This window comes from Elephantulus edwardii, unplaced genomic scaffold (genome assembly GCF_000299155.1).
Source record: "Elephantulus edwardii isolate Elephantulus edwardi_28Jun2011 unplaced genomic scaffold, EleEdw1.0 scaffold00010, whole genome shotgun sequence".
NCBI lineage: Eukaryota > Metazoa > Chordata > Mammalia > Macroscelidea > Macroscelididae > Elephantulus > Elephantulus edwardii.
This window is the reverse complement of record NW_006399760.1, coordinates 4,743,770-4,766,846: the sequence shown is the minus strand read 5'-3', so window position 1 is coordinate 4,766,846 and position 23,077 is coordinate 4,743,770. Positions and strand designations below refer to the sequence as shown.

At 36.3% G+C, this 23,077-nt stretch overlaps 1 protein-coding gene across 1 annotated transcript in view; it reads left to right on the top strand.

Moving 5' to 3' along the window:
- LRP1B (low density lipoprotein receptor-related protein 1B) overlaps window positions 1-23,077 on the top strand; it is a 2,414,068-nt gene that overhangs the window by 2,333,119 nt on the left and 57,872 nt on the right. The window contains exon 86 of the mRNA XM_006880809.1: window positions 3,219-3,323. Coding sequence (XP_006880871.1) covers window positions 3,219-3,323 — 105 coding nt within the window. The remainder of the gene's footprint in view (window positions 1-3,218; window positions 3,324-23,077) is intronic.

The window sequence follows — 23,077 nt, the reverse complement described above, 5'->3', positions numbered from 1 at the left end:
AACTAAAGCTGTGTACAATCTCAATCTCTTCACCATCCATCCTGATGCTGCCAATTGGTCCAGTGGTGAGAATCTTTGTCTTCTTGGACTAATCTGCTGTTAAAGACCTCATTAAAATACCACTGAGGGAGAGTGTGAGATTAAATACTAAGATACACTTCACACTAACTATAGTATTTTAAATTGCTTCATATAGACATGAAAATTGAAAATCGAGGTAGAACAAATAATAAATGCTATCTTTACATTATGTTGCTGTTGATTACCTTCTAGTTGAACACTACTCATAGTGAACAAAAGGCCTGAAGCCCCTCTACAACTCTCAACATTCATAAACATTCATAGAGTTATATTGGTATTGAATATCTCATGGACGGTCAAACAAATTATCAAATCTGTCTTGAAGAAAGAGCCAACAAGTGTTCCCTAGAAACAAAAATGGAAGCAGAAATCATCTTACATACTTTGGAAACATTGTCAGGGAGTTTCAATCCTTGGAGGAAGATATTATACTTGGGAAATTAGACGATCAGAGAAAGAGAGAAAGACTTTCAACAGAAAGGGTTGACACAGTGATTGCAACAATGGGCTTGAGCATGGTAGAGATTGTAAGAATAGGGCAGGCTTCCGGTCTATTGTTGATAAGGTCACTATGACTCATAGTCAACTCAATGGCAACTAACAGTATTATGAAACTTTACATAAAAATGCAAACAGTGTTCTGATATAATAGTTTGCATAATGTGTTCTTCACTTTTTAAGTAATTGTAGCCTTCAATCTTTGATTTAATATTCAACTTAAACTTTAGTAGGAAAAAGAGGCAGCATCTTTCATAACTGTTGGAAGCAGTTTAAACACAGTAAACAATTAGATTTTTTTTAATGTATGCGTTGAAGTTGATCCTTTTGGGAAGAATTAATTTAACATTTAATATAGAAAAAGTTAATTTTTCCTTTGACTTTGTCCCTTTGATGGAACAAAAAATGGGCTGACCCTCAAAACTTCTGATTTTCAAGGATGTTTAAGAAAAATTCCTTGAGATCTATTTAACATATTACACTCCAGTTCTACTGAATGCCTAAACTCACTTTCCATCCATTTCAGAATGCCTTTTTAGGAATCCTGAAGTATTGCAGAGTTTAAAACACTGGCTACTGAAGGAAAAGTGTAGTACAATACCTAAGGTCTGGGGTTGTTAATCAAAGACTGGTGATTCTGGTCTACTAGCTGCTCAGTGGGAGTAAATAAACTCTCTTCTAATAAAGATTTATAGCTGCAGAAACCAAATTGAAGATTGCCTGCTGTGGTTTTGTTGCCATTTGCTTGGTTTTAAAACTAAAGGAGAGGCTACAAGTTCAGACTCACTCAAAAATACCGGGAAGAAAGCTCTAATCCTCTGAAAATCTTAACCAAGGGAATCATTCATAGCATAGTTCCACTCTGACAAACATGGAGTCGCCAGAATTAGGATAAGTTCAACTGCAGCTAATAACATAGGTTAAAAAAATGAGACACTGCTTATTAAATCTTGAAAATTCTAGTCTTTCCCTTCCAAAATCTACAGTATAGTTTAATCTTTGTTCCTATTTATTATTAAAAAATATGCATTTAAAGCTCATTTTGAAAGGTATCTCCAAGTTAAGCACCCTGGGAAAGAGAAAAACCTCTCATAGGGTTTCAAAGCTCCACTTTCCATATTATAGCAAATTATTTTCATACTACACCGTATAATGCATCTGCACAGAATAAATGAGTTCTAGAATTGACAACCAGTTTTACTCAGGCATTTTATATCTCTATGGAAATTATTCTGTGGTGGATAGACTATCAGAGACACCTATCACAAAGACAACAAAAAATACAATTGCAGACTGATTACTCTGTTGAATTTATTTCCAGATTTCTTGTGAGCTCATTAATCACTGTATTGTATCTAGTAGTACAAGACCACATAATCAGAATTACTGGCATTCTTTTCTGTAATTTTGATTTGTACTGAATTTTGTATAATTCTAGTCTTATACTTGAGGAATTCTTTCAGTAATTTAGAATATTGATGCATCTTTCTCCTTTCTCTGGACAGTTTTAATGTTTAGTATTTGTTTCTTTAATAAGCATTGCACATTAGAAAGGAATATTTTTCTATTACTTTTATGTTCACTGTTTCTATTGTAACAATAGTTATATTATTTATTCTTATCCTAGATACATAATGTGATTGTAAATTAAAATAAGTTTAACGGTTTTTCCAAGAAACTAACCTCATTACTTTGATGCCATATTCCTTGTTCTTCTTCTAGTTGGTTATGTTTTGCAATCAACTGCTTTATGTTTCTTCTCTAATAGAATGGAAGAATTTGACCTTAATTACATTACATACTTAAAGAGAAACAGTGGGATGAAAGCGACTACAAAATAATTCTATACTTTTTTGCAAAATATAGAGTGTAAAGCTAATCTTTGGAACAGTCTGTATTTTAGAAGGGATGACTGAACCATTTGCTTTCAGAGTAAGTGGTCATGTGGTCTGCAATTCACACATGCCAACAAACTCTAGTCCTCTAAAAAGATAACTTATTCTTCCTTAAGTGTATTCACACATAGATCTGCCTATGTTAAAATTTTATGCAAAGAAAATGGTTTGAAAATTGTTGTTGTTATGTGCTGTCGAGTCGCTTGCGACTCATAGCGACCCTATGTACAACAGCCCTAAACTCCGCTCTGTCCTGTGCCAATGGCACTGTCTCCGACACTCCCATCCCAATTATCCCAGTCACTGAATCAATCCACCTCATAGAGGGCCTTCCCCTCCGGTGCTGTCCCTCCACCCTCCCAAGCATGATGTCCCTCTCTAAGGACCGGTCTCTCCTCACAACATGTCTAAAGTATGTTAGATGGAGCCTCAGAATCCTTGCCTCCAAGGAGCCATCCGGTTTAACCCTTTCCAGGATGAATCTGTTTGTTTTCCTAGTGCTCCATGGTACCCTCAATACTCTTCCAAAATAAAAATTATCTGTTATTATTCTGTTTTGTTTTGTTTTTTAAATGCCTTCAGAAAGTCTGTTTTCCTGCAAACTACTTTTGTTAGTCATTCCATTTCTCTTTAGGCAGAATATTTTCACCTATGAAAACTTTTTGTCAGCTCTCAACAGTAATGACGCTGGTAACATTGTGGCTTTTTTGGTTTTTTCCTTCTTTTTTTTCTGTATTGCTGCAGCTGTACCAATGGGAAAATTGCTTCTAGCTGTCAGTTATGTGATGGCTACTGTTACAATGGTGGCACATGCCAGCTGGATCCGGAGACCAATGTACCTGCGTGTCTGTGAGTACCTATAACGCTGTGGACATTTTATGGTAGGACTTCGCATCCACATAGAATCCTTATTCTGTTCTTTTCTTCCATAGTCGCTTTCCCAGTTAGCAATTCATTTAAAATGAATGTTTCATAGACATCTCTGAACAAGTCTTGTTCCATCACTGGCTCGTGAGTTACCAGATAACCTCCTTCATTAATTTGCAAGTAATTTCATGAGGAAGAATACATTCCATTCATATCCATTTCAGACACTCATAGATTATTTTTTTAAACTTGGAAATATAGGGAAAAATATTCTAATTTTGTTCCCCTTGATAAACTATATGAAACCCAGAAATCATATTTTATGAATGTCTTCATATTTATGCAAATTCTTTCTAAAAGAACTTGATATAATTTTAAATACATAGTATTATTTACTGTTTCTGTTTGATGTTTGTTATCAGGTTGAGAGTTCTTTATAATGTGTAACTGTTAAGCTCTGGGTCCTCTGGAATATATTAACTCGCATCTGGGTTTCTTCATGTAAAGACAAAGTATTAGAAGCTCTCCTTTCCAGAGAAAACTTGGAATTACATCATTTTCCCTTCTCCATTCTCTGATTGTCTAGAATTGGTGACTTGTAATAAAACTATTCACTGTCTGTGGTAACTATTTGGGGTTTTCTTTGTCACTGCTCAACCTGATGGAAGACATTCCCATATGATCCAAGCGCACATCCTGTTTCCTACTTCGCAGAGAGTAGCATGTGATGAGTGAATCTGAGGAGGAGGGAGCATACCTGAGACAATTTTACATTTTTGTTCACGCTGCCATTTCTGTATGAAATGAATTTGAAGCATATGGGGGGAAAAATATAAAAAAGTCTGCTGCTTTATTTAGCTGTATTTTACTGAAATTCTGCAGATGCTCTGTGGGGTTTAAAAGTCAGCGCTGTGACCAGAAAACGAACCCTTGTGATCACTACTGTCAGAATGAGGGGATTTGCACTTTAACTGCGTTTAATGAGCCGAGATGCAAGTAGGTTTAACCTTCCACTTACCGCTGCGCTTTGTGTGACATCATTTCAGGCCACAGTTCATTGGTTCAAATCATGACTATCCATACGCATTTCATAGTGTATACTTAATCTCGGGGCTCATCTGTGACATACACACTTAACCTTTGCTTCGCTCACAGATAAGTGTGTGCACTGCAGACAGCTAGAGTGTCGAGAAATACAGCACAGGACATGAAAAGGGTTGTGAAACTGTATTATAAAAATATCTTTATAGAAAAGTAGCTTTTAATTAGAGGAGGGCAGGAATAGTAGCTATTAGACTTCTATCATGCCACTGAAAAGTGTGATTTTTGTTGAATAACTGACTTTCCAGTTCTTGCATGCAAGGATGAAGGCATTATTTTTTGCCTAATTTTATTGAGCACTCTTTTTATTACTTTGATCAATAAAAGTCCTTTAAGAGGGGAAAAAAGACATAAGCTAAAAAGAAATAAAGATTATTTCTTAAATGTATTAAAATGTCTTTCCCAGTTTATTTTGGGTTTGTTCTAAATGCCCATGGGGGAAAAATCACAGCTCAAATTCACCTTAAGAAATTTCAGGGAGTAGCTATCACTATTCCTCACAATGGAAGTTATTTCTTATCTGTGCATTTGAACTTTACCTTTGGATCCTCTCTGGTATCTTCCTTAATTCCTGAGTCATAACCAGCAGCTTTGATTGGCCCCTGATTGTTGTATGGCTAGTACTCAGTTTAGACTGCACAACAATGTTTTAAAACACAATTGCATTAAAATTCAGATATTTTATTACCAAAACTAGCCCTCCCCATAATACTTGGCTGTGCAAGCAAGTGTCATTCTTTAGATAAGAATTGAAAAAGTACGAGATATGATTAGAAGAGTCACATAAGAAAACATTTCACTCATACTTTTTCTGCAACATCTTTCAATATGTTGAACTAGCTTTCCTCCATAAAGAAAAGCATTCCTTTAAATAGTAGGCTATAAAATGAATACAAAGTATTTTAATGAGGAATTGATTCAATTCTTAGTTTAGGATCAGTTTTGCAATTAAAGGCAAAAGAAAAACTAAGAACATTCTTGAATCTGATTTGTGGCCTACAGTAAGCATTTAGAAAACCCTCAAAAGGGTTCTGGATTTTTGGCATCTGAAAATGAATATTACTTAACCTGCGGCCTGGTGAGTTGCACTGCTAGCCCAAAGGCAAGCAGTTTGAATCCACCAGCTACTCCACAGAATAAAGAGTAGCCAGAGATAACTGACATAGAGGCTAGAGCTGATGGAATTTGGTTTTGACAATGGCACCTGCCAGCACGTGGAGGAAGGCATATGGGAAAAGGGAATGTAACCGTACAAGGTTTCACTCTCCTCCAGGTGGCATGTTATGGGAACTGAGGGATGAGTACTGTGAAGACAATATTGGATTCCTAGATCATTCAAGTTAGTAAATCTAGGGTGATCCCAAGCCCAAACAATTACCTAAGTATGTTACAAATTGATGTTTTAGGACTTTGGTGATGCTTGCTATCGTTTGTTATGGCCTGCCTTGTTGTCCCCTAACAAGATAGACACAACATCATTCCGGACCCACGTCCCTTCCCACAAAATGCTAACAGGGGTCACCACCTTCAGAGAGTGTCTTTTAATATTAGAATAAAGATATTTCTGTTGCATGTTGTTGTTGTTATGTATCATCAACACAACTATGACTCATAGCGATCCTGTGAAAAATAGCTCTGAATCCAGCCCTATCCTGGGCCAACTTCACCATCTCTGACATTCTTGTCCCCATTGCCACAGTCACTTTGTCAATCCATCTCATCCAGAATTTTCCTCTCCTATACTGACTTTCTACCTTTCCAAGGGTATCTTTCTCCAGAAACTTGCCCTTGCTGGCAACATGCACAAAGTATGTGAGATATAGTTTAAAAATCCTTGCCTTCAAGGCGTAACCTACTTCACCTTCTCCAGGAAAGAACTGTTCTCTTGGCAGTCCATGGTATGTTCAATATTCTTCTCTAGTACCACAACTCAAAGGTATTCATTCTTCTGTTATCCTTAGTCATTATTCAGCTCTCAGATGTGTAACAAGCAACTGACAAGGCCATGGCCTGGATCAGACCACCCTGGTCTCTGACATTGTTGCTTTTTAGCACTCTTGAGAGGTTCCTGACAGCAAACTTCCAATGCAACTCATCTATTGATTTGAATGGCATTGCTAGTGCCATGGGTGTTAATTGTGGATCTAAACAAGATGAAATAATTAACAACTTCAAGCTTTTCTCAATCTATCATGATACTGCTTATTGACCCTATTATGTTGCTACTTATTGACCCAGAAGTGGGGATTTTTGTTTTCTGAAAGTTGATTTGCAATCTATATTGAAGGCTGCAGTCCTTGATGTTCTGTAGCAAGTGCTTCAATCCTCCTCCGTTTCTGTGAGGAAGGTTGTGTCATCAGTTTAATACAGATTGTTGATGAGTCTTTCTCCAATCTTGACACTACAGTCTTCATAATATTCAGCCTCTTAAATGATCTTTTCAGTAAATACATTGAATATAGAAGGAAAAAAAGATATATTCCTGACACACTCCGTTCTTGCTTTTGAAACATTCAGTGTTCCCTTACTCTGTTCAAACAATACCTTCAAAGGTTTCATATGAGCACCATCAAGTGTTCTGAGATTCCCATTCTTTTCAACATTAGCCACCATTTCTTGTGATTCACACAGCCAAATGCCTTTGCATAGTAAATAAAACACAAATAGATAGCCTTCTAGTATTGTTTGCTTTCATCCAAGATCCATCTACCATCAGCAATGATGTCCCTAATACCTTCGCCTCTTCTAAATCCAGCTTATATTTCTGGCAATTCTCTGTCCATGTATTGTTCTAGTTGTTTTTGCAACATCTTCAGCAAGAGTTTGCTTCCATGTGATTTTAGAAAAGCTTGATAATTTCCAAACTCAGTGGGATCATCTTTATAAGGGATGGAAATAAATATGGATCTCTTTGAGTTAGTTGGCCAGGTAGCTGTCCTCCAGATTTCTTGGCACAACCTAGTTAGCCTATCCAGACTTCCATCTGTTGGTTGAAATATGGCAGCTGGTATTCCATCAATTCCTGGGGCCTTAATTTTTGTCAATTCCTTCAGATTAGCTTTCATTTCTTCCATTAGTACCACTGGCTCTTGATTATGTGCTACTTCCTGCTGTGGATCTGTGTCAGCCAATTCTTTTTGGTACAGTGGCTCTATGTATTCCTTTCATCTTCTTTTGACTCTTCCTGGATCATTCAATGTTATTCATTGTTTTTCCCATAGTATCTTTCAATATTGAAACTCCATACTTGAACTTGTTTTCCAGTTATCTCTCAATTTTTGGCTTAGGGAAAAGTCTTTGCATATTATTGCTCTTAACAGCTTGTTGTGGTTGTTGTTATGTATCGTCAAGTTGCCTGCAACTCGTAGTGACCCTATGTGCAGCAGCCATAAATCCTGCTCTATGTTATGCCAATTTTATTGCCTCTGATACCCCTACTTCCATTACCTAGTCACTGAATCAATTCACCTCATAGAAGGTCTTCCTATCTTGTGCTGTCACTCCACCTCCCAAGCATGACGTCCCTCTCCAAGCACTGGTCCCTCCTTGCAACATGTCAAAATCATGTCAGATGAAGCTTCAGAATCCTTGCCTCCAAGGAGCAACCTGGCTTCACCCTCTCAAGGATGAACTTGTCTGTTCTCTTAGCAGTCCATGGTATATATAATACTCTTCTCCAGCTCAAAGGCATCAATTATCCTTCTATCATCCATAGTCATTATCCACCTTTCTGATGCATAGCAAGTAATTGCAAAGACCATGGTCTGTATCAGGAGCACTTTATTGTCCGGATTGACATTGTTGCTCTTCGGTATTTTGGAGAGGTTTGTGACAGCAGACTTCCCCAATGAAACAGATCTTTTAATTTCCTGGTTCCTGGTACTAAACTTAGATATGTGTATATTTGCTTATCTATCATCTGTTTTTGATGCTATATTCAGATTTTTACTCGATTCAAAAGTATGAGATACTTGTAGGTGATTCCTAATCTATGTACTAAACTCAGAGTGAAAAATATTTATTAGAGAAGTATAGTCATTTAGGAATTGCACTGTCTACTCAAAGACGGGCAGTTTGAATTCACCAGCTGCTCCATGAGACAAGGATGGGTAATCTCCTGCCCTGAGATATACAGCCTCTGAAAACCTCCTGAAAGGTCCTCTAGGAATCTGTTTTGACTTAAAGACAATAATAACAACCAGCTTTATCTGTATTTGACTGTATGAAAATTTTGTCTATGCATGATTTATACACCCTAAAATTCTGGTAATAGAAGAAATTTGAACTGTACTTCAAAAATAATTTAAGATATAAAAGAAGCACAGAAGAGAAAATTACATCATCTCATCATTTATTCATTTATAACCTATTTATTGATAATCATTGTTGAACAAGGCTAGGTATACATTTGAAAGCAGAATTAAAAACAGCTAAAACTGATTTATCAATTGCTTCTCTCCAAATGCTATCTGAATAATTTATCATCTTCTATGGGTGGTATACAATTTAATGAACCTAACAGTAATTCAATGACTTGGCACTGTTATCTGCTTTTCATAGCTAAGGATACCAACATCATTTAACTATGAAGAAATCGATGCTTGATACTTTAAATCCATGTCCTGTTCATCACTTTTATAGATATACAGCTGTCTTTGTGCTATTGTAACTCTATTATGATTTTCCATTTTTAAGGAAGCTGAAATTCATTTTTAATAGATGAATGAGCTTTAAAGAAATTAAAATACCATGTTGTAATTTTTCTAACAAAATTATGATCAAAACCAAAAATATAGTCAAAGTAATGTGGGAAGAAACTGAATAGAGATAATTAAGATAGTGACATTTTCATTGTATTTGGAAGGAAAAAAAATAGGAGCGCAGTAATAAAGGTGAAAAGGCTGTAAGACTTTCTAGAAAAAGTGAATAACAAAATCAGAATAAATAGGAATGAGAGTAAAAAGTAAAAGTTATTGAGGGTTTGCTGTCAATAGATATCCTGAAGGTGGCCAGAGCTCATTGCAGTCTTACATACAACAGAGAAACTCACGGTCAAGTTTTGCCACACCCTCACATTCCTCCAATGTATGACCTTGTAGAGATCCCTGTGTCAACCCATCCTGCTTACAGATTTTTCTTTTTTGTTAACCAACTACTTTTCCAAACATGATATCCTTCTTTAGGGACTGGTTTCTTTGCATAAAATATCTGAATTATGCAAACAGTGTTCCCTTCAAAGGCACATTTGGGTTAAACTTACTCCAACGTAGATATATCTATTCCTTTGGCAACTTAAAGTTAAATCCAATATTCTCTTCCAATATAATCACTTAAGGGTATCAAGTCTTCTTCATTCTTTTTTTATTAATTATACAGTGACAGAAGGCATATAAGGTGATTAAATATATCATGGTTTGATTAAGGTACACCTTAAACCTCTAGGTGAAGTATTTCCCTTTCATTATTTCCTAAATCTATTTAGCAGCATATGTTTTTCAATGCAATACTTGTTTTAATGTCTTGTCTACAGCTCATGAATGATAATTGTAGGCCCAAGTACAATTAAATCCTTGACAGCATCCACTTTTCTTCATTTATCATGATGTTGATCATTAATGTAATTATTGTTTTCTTCATTTTTAAGGCTACTGTTTTCATCTTCATGAGTAAATACGTCAGCCTATTTTACATTCAAAAGGCAAAGCTGTGTCATCTCCATTCTAAGAGTTCATGACTCTTCCTCAAATCTGATTTCACTTTTTTCTTCATATGGTCCCCAGATTATTTGTTTCATCATAAAGGAGGCACATACTTCTTTGTTTTAAACCATGTAGTAGTCTTTATTCTGTTTAAACTTCTGCATCTTGGTCTAGGCACAGACGCCACATGAGCAAAACTAGATGGCCCATAATTCTTATTCTTTTCTCCTTTGTGTGTTATACTCTGTACAACCTTTGTATCTCTACACCGTCAGTACAGGTAAATGCCTACCTGATATTGCCTACTCTCAGCAAATATTTATTCAGCATTAACACTGGTTTTCCTTATTACATATCCCTTTCTGAATCTAGCTTGAATTTCTGACTAGTTTTGGGGGGATTTTTTTACGGTAGTTCATAGTGATTTTTTTTAATTACCTTCAGAAATTTTACTTGTGGGTGATAGAAATCAGTATTTTCATATTTTGCTGCACTATTTATGTTTAAAATGGGCACAAACGTGGCTCGTTTCCAGTCATTTGAAGAGATAGATGTCTTCCAAATTTCTGAGTACAGATAAGTGAGTGTATCCAGCATGGAATCTATTTGTTGAAATGTCTAAATTGGTATTCTGTCTATTCTACTTTTTTTTTCAAAAGTACCTTCAGTACTTGGGCTTCTTCCATCAGTACAATCATTTCTTCATCGTGTGCTCCTTCTTGAAATGGTTGAATATTGACCAGTTCTCTGTTTATTCTTTTCATAGTATTTTAATGCTCCTTATATCTTTTGATATTTTGCAGAGAGACTCCATCTATGAAGCAATTTGAGTCTTCAAATGTTTTCTTAAGTTCTTTGACTATGATCACTGTTGAATATTGTGTTCCCGTTTTGGTTTTCTACTCCAGGTCTTTGTGTATTCCACTTGTTAGGCTGTTATTTAGTGCTGTCAAGTTGAAACTGATTCATAGCTGATGCCCAGTTGGTTTTGAAAGGTTGCCAATTAAACAGGAGGACAGTACCCATTTTTCTCTCCTAGAGCTAGTGGTAAATTCAAACCACCTATCTCTTTACCTAGTAGGCCACCACTAGAGCCACCATTTGAAAATCTAATTTTCCTCACTCTTATTTCACTGTTTTTTCTTTACATTAGTTACTCCATGTTCAAGACTAAGTTTCAGAGTCTCTTTAGACATCCATTTTCATCTTTCTTACCTTTATTTTTTATTGAAATTTTTCTTTTTTCATGCATGCTGGCCTTGATGTCATTCTCCAGTTTGTTGGTTCTTCTTTTATTAGTGTTCAATGCATTAAATCTATCTTTGAGAAAGTCCTTAAATTCGAGTGTAATATACTAAAGTTTGTATTTTGGCTTGCATGTACTTGGTTTAATGTTCTTCAGCTTTAAGTTAACTTTATACACGAGAAATCGAGGATCTGTTCTGAAGTTGGGCCCTGTCCTTGTTCTAATTGATGACCTTGAGCTTCTGTATTATTCCCTTCTACAGAAGTAGTCAGCTTCATTCCTGTGTATCCTTTATATCAGGTCCATATACATAACCAGTGTTTATGTTATTGAAAGAAGCCCTTTGTAAAGAGTAAGTTGTTGATCTTACAGTATTCTATCAAGTGATTGATAGCATTGTTCTGTCACCATCATCATGCTTTTCTAAATTCTGATCATTCCTTGTTTCTAAAATTTGCATTTTAATCAACTACAATTTTCAATGCTTCTAGATTGCCCATTGATCAATTTCAGACTGCAAAAATTGATAAAAAATCCTCCATTTCTTCATCTTTGGCATTGCTGCTGTTTTAGCTATGCAGTCCCATTTTGGCTCAAAAAGTGTCTGCCTTTTATTCTGGAAAAGAATTAGGATAGATGTGTGGATGCACAGACATTCTTTAAAATTGCATAAAATAAAAGGTAGACGGAAGCTAATTATTTGGAAAATGTTGTCTCAAAAAGTGAAGTTTTGAGGAAAAATTGATATGTTAAATTAAGGATGTAGAAAAGGATGCATGTTTATTTAGAACCTTTAGAGGGATGCTAGTGGACTAGTGGTAAGAATCTGCACTGCAATCCCAAAGGCACATAGTTTGAATCCACCTACTGTTCCATAGGAGAAGGATGGGCAATCTTCTCCTGTACAATTAACTGCCTCTGAAAACCCACTGGAGAGTCAGCTATGGGTCAGTTCTGGCTCAATGTTAAAGAACAACAACAATTATTATTGGGAGCTCTGGTGGCCTACTGATAAGAATATACACTGTGGTCTCTAAGGCATGCAATTCGAACCCACCAAGTGCTCCATGAGAGAAGGATGAGCACTCTTTTCCCGTGCAATTAACTGCTTCTGAAACACCTCCGCCCAGAGGTTCAGCTATGGGTTGGTTCTGATTCATTGGTACACAACAACAACAACAATGGTGTTGTTAGGTATCTTTAGGTCAACTGCAACTCATAACAACTCTATGAACCAGATCTGAACCTTGCCCTAAACTACACCATCATCATGATCTCTATGCTTAATCTCATTGCTACAGTCACCATGTCAGCCCATTTTGTTGAGGATCTTCTCTTTCACTGACCCCTTTACCTTTCCTAAAAACTCTTGTAGATAATTTAAAGCAGAAAGTAGTAGTAGTAGTAGTAGTAGTAGTAGTAGTAGTAGTAAATATAAAGATTAAGAGGAAGGAATACCTGGGGCTAACTGTATTAGCTGAATTCTGGGGCAGTTTACTAAAGTGTACCTGGCTCTTAAAATAAACAACTTGTGATTGGCTTCCTTGATCTGAGTTATTATAGGTGAATAAGACTTTGCTCATTAGAAAAGAAAGATCCTTTGATTCAGCATATCTTGTAAAGAGGAAATGAAATTAGGAGAAGAGGAAATTTTGTGAACATAGCAAATTTAACAGTAGTCAGTTAAAACTGTTGGCACAGTCTACGGGAATTTGTGCTTTTTAACCCCAAAACTGCACTTCCCTGGCAGTTTAAATTCACCAACCTCTCTATGGGAGAAAGATAAGAAGTCTTTCTCATGTAATTACAGCCTTCCTGTGGTGTTAAGACTTTACTGTTCAAAATTATTTCCTTAGCCATTTAACAACTTTGCCAAGTAGATGGGCAGAAATATGCAAATAGGGCGTGTTAGCCTATCCATGAGAGGATTGGTTAATCTCACAGTCTTCAAGGTGACTGGCTAGTCTCACCATTCAATTCAGCAGATTCAGCAGCAGAATTGGAGAACCTCACCACCAGGAAAGGAGAGGTAAATAATGTGATGTGTCCTTTGGGACCAGAGACTCTTGAGCCAGTCAGACCAGAGCCTATTGGAATAACAGTTATAGCAGCTGCAGCAGAAAGCCAGAGAGACTTGACGTAAGACGAAGTAGGCCTTAGGACTGCTAACCCTTGGAACCATAACTAGGAGCCTTTGCCCAACTTAGGACAATTAGGGGCGGAATGGGGACAGCTATAATTGAAAAGACTGAAAGCTCTGTAACACTGGACTAAAGCCATGAGGTTCAAGGCTGAGGCATCTGTGAGCACATTTTGGAAGCTGTCCTGACTGGGTGATTATATCTTGCTGCCAACTTGAATTACAGCCTTCTGACTCCCTTAATATTGTGTGTTGTTTTTTGTCTGTTTGTTTGTTTGTTTTGTTTTGTTTTTTTCTCTGTGAGCTATTGCATCTGATTTTTAGATCCAGTAATAAGATTAGTGTTAGATGATGAGAAAGAAGCGTGGCAGTGTGGGGGACCTGCCTGACCTTATGGGAATTGATTTTGTGTTGCTGACATTGATGGGAATAGTTCAAATGGCATTGATTCAAATGGCAAAGATTAGATATAACCATTCCCATAGTCCCTTGCTCTTTTCACACTCCCAAACCCCATGGAGGGTCATTTATTAATTACTTCTTGTTCTATGACAATGTCAGTGATAGAGATTCACTGCTAAAAACTATTCAGCATAATTGTTTTAAAAATAAATGTGTTTTTTGATACAACATCAGAAGGATTTTTTGTAGAAATGTAAAACAGAAGGTACAAACTTTAAGAAACTTTTTGTCACTACAATGTGACTTTTAAGTTAGGAACGATCTATTTCTCTCTGTCTTTCTCTCTCTCTCTAGAGGAAGACCTGAGCTCAACCAGGTGTATGACACAATGGCTGTAGCAATGGGCTTCAGGGTGTTAGGAATTTTAGGAATGGTGTAAGATAGGACAGGGTTCAGATCTGTTGTTCATTCTGTAACTGAGAGTCATAGTCCACTTGACAACACTTAACAACAACAGCACTAGGAGATAGATGGAGTTGAAGTGTTTATTATATTAATAAAAATGGCCCTAATGTCAATGACTTTATTTTTCTGTAAGAGATTGGTCATTTTAATATTCTAAAGGCTAGCGAGGTTATTGATGTAACTTCCAGAAATAGTTGGGCAGTTGACAAGCTCAGAGAAGAGCTGAGATTTTGAAGATGGCATCTGGAATTTTCCAGCTCAAAATAAATGTATTACACTATGCTTTAAATTCTAAAGTAGAACTTAGCCTGCTTTGATGTTTAGGGAACTTGAATAATAATTATATATGGTATTTCTTCTTAAGAGATACAAGCAAGTTACATTGACATTTGAAAGAGTAGTGTCCTACAAATCAAAGGAATAGAGTATGAAACAGTATTATCTTCAGACACTTTAAAAAGATTAGTTTTAAGTGAATTATTGACATTTTCAATACAGTGCAATTATGAGAGGTGTTTTTAAAGTCCATAATGTTATACCAAATGAAAATTTGTTAACTAAAAGTTGAAGAGGTATAAAAGCTGTAGATTGATTTCTGAAAGTTCGGTCAGATAGGTAGGAGCTGGGGGAAAACCCTCATCTACGCCATGGTTTTATAAATTATTTCGTATGCATTTGAAAGACAAATAAGAATGACAGAAAAAGAACTGAAATACAACTGTCTTTTAATTGTAGTGTTGGAGAAGAGTACTGATTACTTTGGACTACAAGAAAAAAGAAAAACAAACAAACAAACAAACAAAAAACCAACCCAAAGAAGTCTGTCATAGAGGAAGCTCTAGGGTACTTGTGCTGTTTACAGGCAAGGATTGTGACACTTTGTCTCACATACATTGGATATTTTGTCAGATTATAACAGGGAGTTCTGATGGCCTAGTGGTAAAAAACTGTGTTGACATTTCAAAGGCATGTGGTTCAAGTCCACCAGCTTCTCAGTAGAAGTGGACAATCTTCTCCTGTGTTACTGCTTCTGTAAACCAGCTAGATGGTAAACTATGAGTCGATTCTAACTCAGTGTCATACAACCACAACAATAACATGGGACAGTGAGTTTGCTAACGAGGAACAACTCAGAAAAAAGATGGTGAGACTGGTTGTACAACTAAAAGAATCAATGTCATTAATTATACATTTTGAAACTCTGGGATTACTATTTATTTTGTTATGTATATTCTCATCAACACTAGCCACTGGAAGAGTAAATAGGTATTCCAACACTTATTTCATGCTTATGAATCTTAGAGTTTGAATTTTTAAATTTTTTAAAAGTTTTGACAGTCATGCTTTACCTAAGACATTTAGAATTCATCTGGTATTAAAATAAAGCAAAGTTCAAGTCTATGATCATATACAGAAGCCCTAGTGGAACAGTGGTTAAAGTTGTTGGCTGCTAACTATGTCTAATTCTGTGAAGAAAGATGTCTTTTGCTCTAAAGATTTAAAGCCTTAGAAGCTTCTAGGGCATTTTTATTGTCTTCCATAGGGTTATTATGTACTGGAATAAAATTGACATTGATAGTAGCAGATTTTGATTTTAGCAAATAATGTGTAAAATTAGTCAGCTTAGAAACATTAAGTCTTCAGGAGATCTGGCTAATGGACAATTCTCCACACAAAAAGAAGTTTTTCATTTCATATCAGATTTTGACCTGTTTTTACAATAGGTAATGGTTATAGATAGATCCTAATAAAGCTTAGAATATTCAAAATGGAATGGTTTAGCTCTATTGTTCACAGACCACTATGAATTGTTGTTCACTCACAACATTTAACAACAACAAAACAACACCTAGAAATATTTAAAGGAAATACAGGTACTCTAAAATGTTAAAATTTTCTTTAGCTCTTTTACACCAGTACATTTTTCTCTTTTTCAAAAGTAAAAGGTATTTGACTTGCATGGAACTTAGACATATTTTGAATGTATATAAAGTATTCAGATATGTGAAGGTGACAGTTATTCCACACAGAAATTTTATTATTATATCCTTCAATTTAAGGAACTGATTTGTTCATTGAAAGCTTTCACTTTTGTCTCTTGATGGCCATTTTCATTTATTACTGTGTGTAGGAGAGACAGAAAATGTCAAAGGAAAGGCCTGACTAAAAGAGTAGAGTCTAGCTTTTTGGTTTTATTTCATATTTATTTGGAAGGCATTTTGACATCTATTAAATTAAATAGATTATATACAGTTAAATAGTGACATTTTTAAAAAATGTAAGAGATGATATTTGGAAAACATATTGATCAATAATATTTAATTGTAAGTCAGAAATTATAACTCAATGGAAATTATTGAAATCAGTAGCAAAGACACCATAATATCCTATATTTTAGAATTTTCCCCTGTAGTAAGATTAGATTTCAGTTTCTTAAAAACATAAAACTACACCCAGCGTACTATTTCCTCAAATTACCCACAATTCACTTAATTCTCATAAAAAAAAAATAGACATCTGAGTAACCACATGGTCTCTATTACTGTATCAATATAGGCACAAGCACACAAACCTGGTCACATTTCCTCAAGCCATAAACCATGGGCTACCTTACATCTTTGTTCATCTAGTTCAATGTACCTAAATGTTTTCTTATCTTTGTCCTAGTTAACTTTGTTTTCCTAGTAAACTTTGTTTTGTTTTCCTACTGATCTCAACTCAGCTCTACTCTCCTTAAATGTGCCATTTGTTGAGGTTGTTATGTGCTGTCAGAACCATCTCACAAATGACCTTGTAGTGATTTTCAGAAGCTGTACATCACAAAGGAGGAGAGTATCCGTCTTTCTCACAAGCAGTAGGCGGGTGGTGGATTTGAACTACATGCCTTTGGGTTAACAGCACAGCTCCTTACCCACTAAAACATTGGCTCTCCTTGTCTACTTACGTTTTTCAAAAGAAAAGAACACATTTTAATGAGATAAAAGGTATATAGAATTATGCATCTATTTTTAGACACTCTTGAGCTCGTTCTGATTCAGTGCCTAGACATACATCATCCTAAACATGTATTGAGCCTATTGTTTAATACATATAAATATTATATATGTGTGTGTATGTATAAATAAATATATGTCATCTTATAGAGAAACGGTTAAAGATATTCTTATTTATTTACTTTTATCCCTGTAGGCATTTCTTCCTGGAAAATCCACTGGCAGTATTCTGTTAAGAAAATAATTAAGTACTTGCACTGGCTTTCTTAGACTCCTTTTGGTTATACATTTTCAATAGCACAGCAGCCAATTATTTAGTCTTCTAAGTAGGTGGACTGTAAACTAAAGGATATTGAATATGCTTATGAGTATAGATCACTAATAACAGAGGACTCACAAAATAGTATAATAGAAGGCAAGCATTCTCCTCCCATATGATTTCTAGCCTCTGTAAAACCACTGGAGTGTCAGCTACAAAGACGAGAAAACAGTCAGAAGGTCCTCCTTAGCTTACCATGCAGTTTCTGTGTGGCCTTGTTTATAACTGTAGATCCGGGATGAAATGATTTTATTTTTCAATTTTATGGTCTTATGATTTTGTTAGATAATTTCATTTGATTGTTTGCTGAAGTTTCTAGGGACTTTCAGACTCTGGCTCTTATCTCGGACAAACAGCTCTGGATTAGAATCTTGACACTGTTGACTCATATAGCTCTGGGCTGAATTCTTGACACTGTGTTAAAGGTGCACAAATATTTGAATCATGGATTTCAATTTTTGTAAATACTTTTTTAAACAAAAATTTACTTTTCTTCATAATATGAATTCTTCAGCTGAAGTAGCTATAGTCACGGATTAAATTGTGCCCCACCCCCCAAAAAAATAAATACATCTTAACGTAGATGTTTATGTGCTCTCTTCACTTTACATGTCTCTATTCTCATGCCCTCCTCTTTTATAAGGCATAAATCATATGGATTAGAACCACTCTATTTATGTAAGAAGGCATTAACTTAACCGAAAACACCTACAAAAAAGGAAAAACAAATGGACAAATAAGTATTCATTCAAACAAGGTAGTATTAGCTACTATACATATTTGGGGGGGATTGATTGTTAGTAGAGTAGTCCATAGGGAAATGCATTGCTAACCCAAAGACCGTTCCTCTCTGGTAGTTTGAATTCACCAGTGGATCCAAGGGAGAAAATGGGAAACCTGACTCCCTTGTGACCTACAGTCTTCAAAACCCACAAGAGGGTCAACTGTAGGTTTGTGCTGACTTGAAAACAATAAGAAAGAATGAGTATGAGAAGTAGATGTTATGTGGTCAAACTGTCTTTTGGTATTTATTCATGCATACTAACTCCAAAATTTCCACATGCCTTAGCAATAGACCTGTTATTTTGATATCTAGTCATCTGATTATTTTCTATGGGGCTATTACCAGGCTGGGATGATGCCTGGAAAAGCCATATTCATAAAGGTGTGTTTTCTGGTTTGGTGTTGAGACTAGGGTGTGGCTTTGATTGTGACAGGCTGTGAGCTGATTGGATTTGTCCTCATATTTAAACAGGATTTTGGGGCCCTTTCTAATTGTTAAAAAAGGATTTTATGAACCTCCTGAATAAAACAGGCTTGGAAGCAGGAGTAGCATCCACTAAGAAAAAAACAAATAAAAACAAAACAAAACAAAAAAGCTGCCAAACCTGCCTCTGGAAACCCTATGGACTTGGAGAAAAGATGAAAGATTGTTTTCAAGAGTTTCTTTCATAGGTCGCTATGGCTCATCTACAACTCTATGGCACTTAACAACACCAGCATACATTTACAGATTATTATGTCTTGTGAATGAGAATATATGCAATACATTTTTATAGCATTCTTATTTACTTTATATTATATTTAAAATGCCAGTCAATGTCAATTTGTATCATTATTTATTTTTATTTTTAACATTTTTCTAATGTTTCATTTTATTCATTTATGCTCTGTGTGTTGAACTGTTAACAGAAGACAAGAAAAATGAAGCAGTTTTCTCTTAAAAAGATGTAAAAGCTTGGAGGAGGATCACCACTGAGTTGAACTTATCTCAGTACAGTGGGTTTGGGTTCTGTATGTTGCTTGCTGTTAGGTGCCCTTGAGTTGACTAAAACTCACAGCAACTCCAAACAAAAGATGAAAACTTTGCCCTATCCTACATCATCTTTATGACCTCAACCATGCTCAAGTTCATTATTGTAGTCATTGTATCAATCCATCTGTCTTTATCCCTTTCTTTGATCCTCTACCTTGTCCAGCATTATGATTTTTTCATCAAAGACTGGACTTTCCTTATAACATGCCCAAGGTATGTGTGATGAAATTGTACTGTCTAAGGAGCACCTAGGAAGCTCTCATGGCCTAGCAGATCAGTCCTGTGTTGAGAATTTGTCCTTTCTTAACAATATAGTGCTATCCATATTGAAGGTTGCAGTTGTTAATCTTCCGTGGCAATTGCTTATAATTTTTCTCATCTTCAGCAAGCAAGGTGTGTCATCTGCAAAAGCAAGGTTATTGATGAATCTTCCTCCAATCCTGATGCCATACTTTTCTTCATAGAGTCCAGCTTCTCAAATCATCAGTTCAGCATACAAGTTAAATAAGAATGGAAGGGGCAGACAGGGGGTGGGGAGGTGGGGGCAGGGAATGCAACCATGATTCACACCTTTTCTAATTTTAAAGTATGCAGTGTCACCTTGCTTTGTCCGCACAACAGCCTCCAGGTATAAGTGTAGGATTTGCATAATTAAGTGTTCGGGAATTTCCATTCTTCTCAATGTTAGCCATAAGCTGTTATGCTCCACACAAAGACATTTGTATAGTCAACAAAGCACAAATAGACATTCTTTTGGTGTTCTTGGACTTCAGCCAGTGTCTACCTGATATCAGCAATGATATCCATACTGCCACAGTCTCTTCTAAATCCAGCTTGAAGGTCTGGCTGGTTCCCTGTGTATGTACTGTTCTAGCATAGAATAGGAACAGCATGGAGAAAGGATTGAGACTGTCAACAACGTCTTACTTAATCCACAAACAATACACTTGGTAACAGCAGTCATGAGGTGTATTTCACTGGGAAAATTTATAGTCAGAGACCTCTCCAAATTATTTAGGAATCAGTGTGATGACTAAGGTGTACCTGATTCAGGATGACAGAAGAATAGATGTCTTTGAACTGTGATGTTGGAAAAGAGTGCTGAAGATCCCATAGGCTGTAAAAAGTAAAAACAGATATGTTTTTGAGACGGTGTAGCTACAGTACTTTTTTGGAGGCAAACGTGCTAAAGCTTCATCTCAGATATAGGGCATGTGGCCAGGAGAGGCTATTCCTTAGAGAGGGACATCATGCTTGGAAAGGTGGAGGAGTGGTGACAGAGAGGAAGGCCTTCAACCAAGTAGAGTAACACAATGATGGTAGCAATGGGCTGGAGTCTGCCAGGGACTGTGAGTATGGCACAGGATAGAACAGGGTTCATGTCTGTTGTTCATAGTGTCACTATGAGTCATATGCAATTTGCCAATAACAAGGAGTACTTTGATCCTCCTGGATAGATTTGTTTATTATTTTGGTATACTGTTGTTGTATTTCATTGAGTCAGAACAGACCCATAGCTGACACTCTGGTGGGTTTGCAGAGGCAGGTAATTGCCTATCCTTCTCCCGCAGAGTGGCTGGTGATCTCATACTGTGTGGCTTCAGAATTGCAGTGCAGCTTTTACCATTAATAGTCACTCAATAATTAGTGACTTGTTTGTGGTTTTTATTGCCTCCTTCCAGGATAAAAATATCTACACTTAAATATCAGTGTCTGTATCTCAGATGCTTTAAAAGAGTCAAAGATTTAGGTGTTATGGCTCAAAGTAGTTATGACTTTGGGCAAGTTTCAACATCTCTGATTCATTAAATATTCTCACCTCTAAGCTTTTTGATTAGTGCTTTGGAGCCTATAGAATTACCAAAACAATAATGAAAAGGAGATGGTTTTGAGATATGTTATGAATGCCAAGCTGATAGAATTTAATGATAAACAGAAAAAGAGGAATCAAGGGGAATACCAAGCTTTGTGGGCTAAGTAACCGTAATGAAGTAGAGGTAGGGAGTATTCAGAAAGGAACTCAACTTTTCATTAGGTAAGTTTATTTATATCTATATACTCAGAAGTCAGTGTCAAGTAGGAAGACTAATCTATGGGCTTAAAGTCAGAGATGAGATTCTGAGTAGAAAAATACATTGTTGTTGTGAGATGCCATTGAGTCGAGTATGACTCATAACAACCCTATGAACAAAAGATCTGAACCCTGTTATATCCTGTGCCATCCTCGTACTTCCTGACACACAAGAGCCCATTGCATCAGTCAACATATCAATACACATGGTTGAGGATCTTTCTTTCACCGACCATCCTCCACCCTTCCCAGCATCATGTATCTCTCCAGGGACCAACCCCTCCTAGCAACATGTCCCAAATATATGTAGCAAAGTCTCATCATTCTTGCCTCCACAAAGCACTCCATCTGCATCTTCTCCAAAATATATTTGTTTGTTCTCTTGGCTGTCGATGCAATGTTCAGTGCTCTTTTCCAACCCCAAAGCTCAAAGGCATCAATTCTTCTCCTGTTATCTTTATTCTTTGTCAAGCTCTCAGATGCATAGCAAGTGATCAGAAAGACTGCAGACTGAATCAGATGCACCTTAGTCCTCAGACTGACATCATTATTCCCCAATAATTTGGAGAGGTCCCTAAGTGCAGCTTTCCCCAGTGCAGTGAATTTCCTTATTCCATAACTGCTGGTCCCAAGGGTGTTAATAGTGGATCTAAGCAAGATGAAGCTGCTGACAGTTTCATTCTCCTCTCCATCCATCATGATGTTTCCTATTGGTCTAGTGGTAAGAACCTTTGTTTCTTGACATTAAAAAAATATATAGGATTCATTAACACATAAGCCTCTTGCTACTGACCCATTCTGACTCATGGCAACCAATATGCATCATAGTAAAAAAAATAAAAACAATATGTATCATAGTAAAATTGTATTCCATAGGATTTCCAGTGACACTTTGTTGAGAAATAGATCACCAGGTCTCCCCCGTGCCAAGACCGTTAGCCTTTTAGTTACCAACTTAATGCAACTAGTTTTATAACCCAGGAATCTCATTAATATGTAGATAGTATTTAAATAAAAAGAAAAGACTGATCACCTATGAGTATTGGCAAGAGGATCAGTGTCAGAGCACCTGGGAACTTCCACATTTACAGCTGACAAAAGAATCCTAAGTGAAGTGGGCCCTAAAGCAGGGAGAAAACCAAGGGTTTTCCTAGAAACAAAGTTTGGCAAACTATTAAGAGTGTAAAGCTGTGGATATCTTGTGCATCTCCCCAAAAAGAACAAGAATAGAATGTCATCACTGGATTTAATAATTTAGAATCACTATTGATTTTGGTTAATGGTTGGTTTAAAGTCATCTTTGCCTGGAGTAAATCCAAAAGAAAGTGGCAGAGGAGAAATCAGAGACAATGCAGACTACCCTCAAAAGACAACTGAGTATAAAAAAATAGAGTGAGCACAATTCAATCCATGAAAAAAAAACCAAACTAGCAAAAATGTTCACAAGTTTCTAAAGCAAGTATGGATAGTGAAGAGATTGAGAT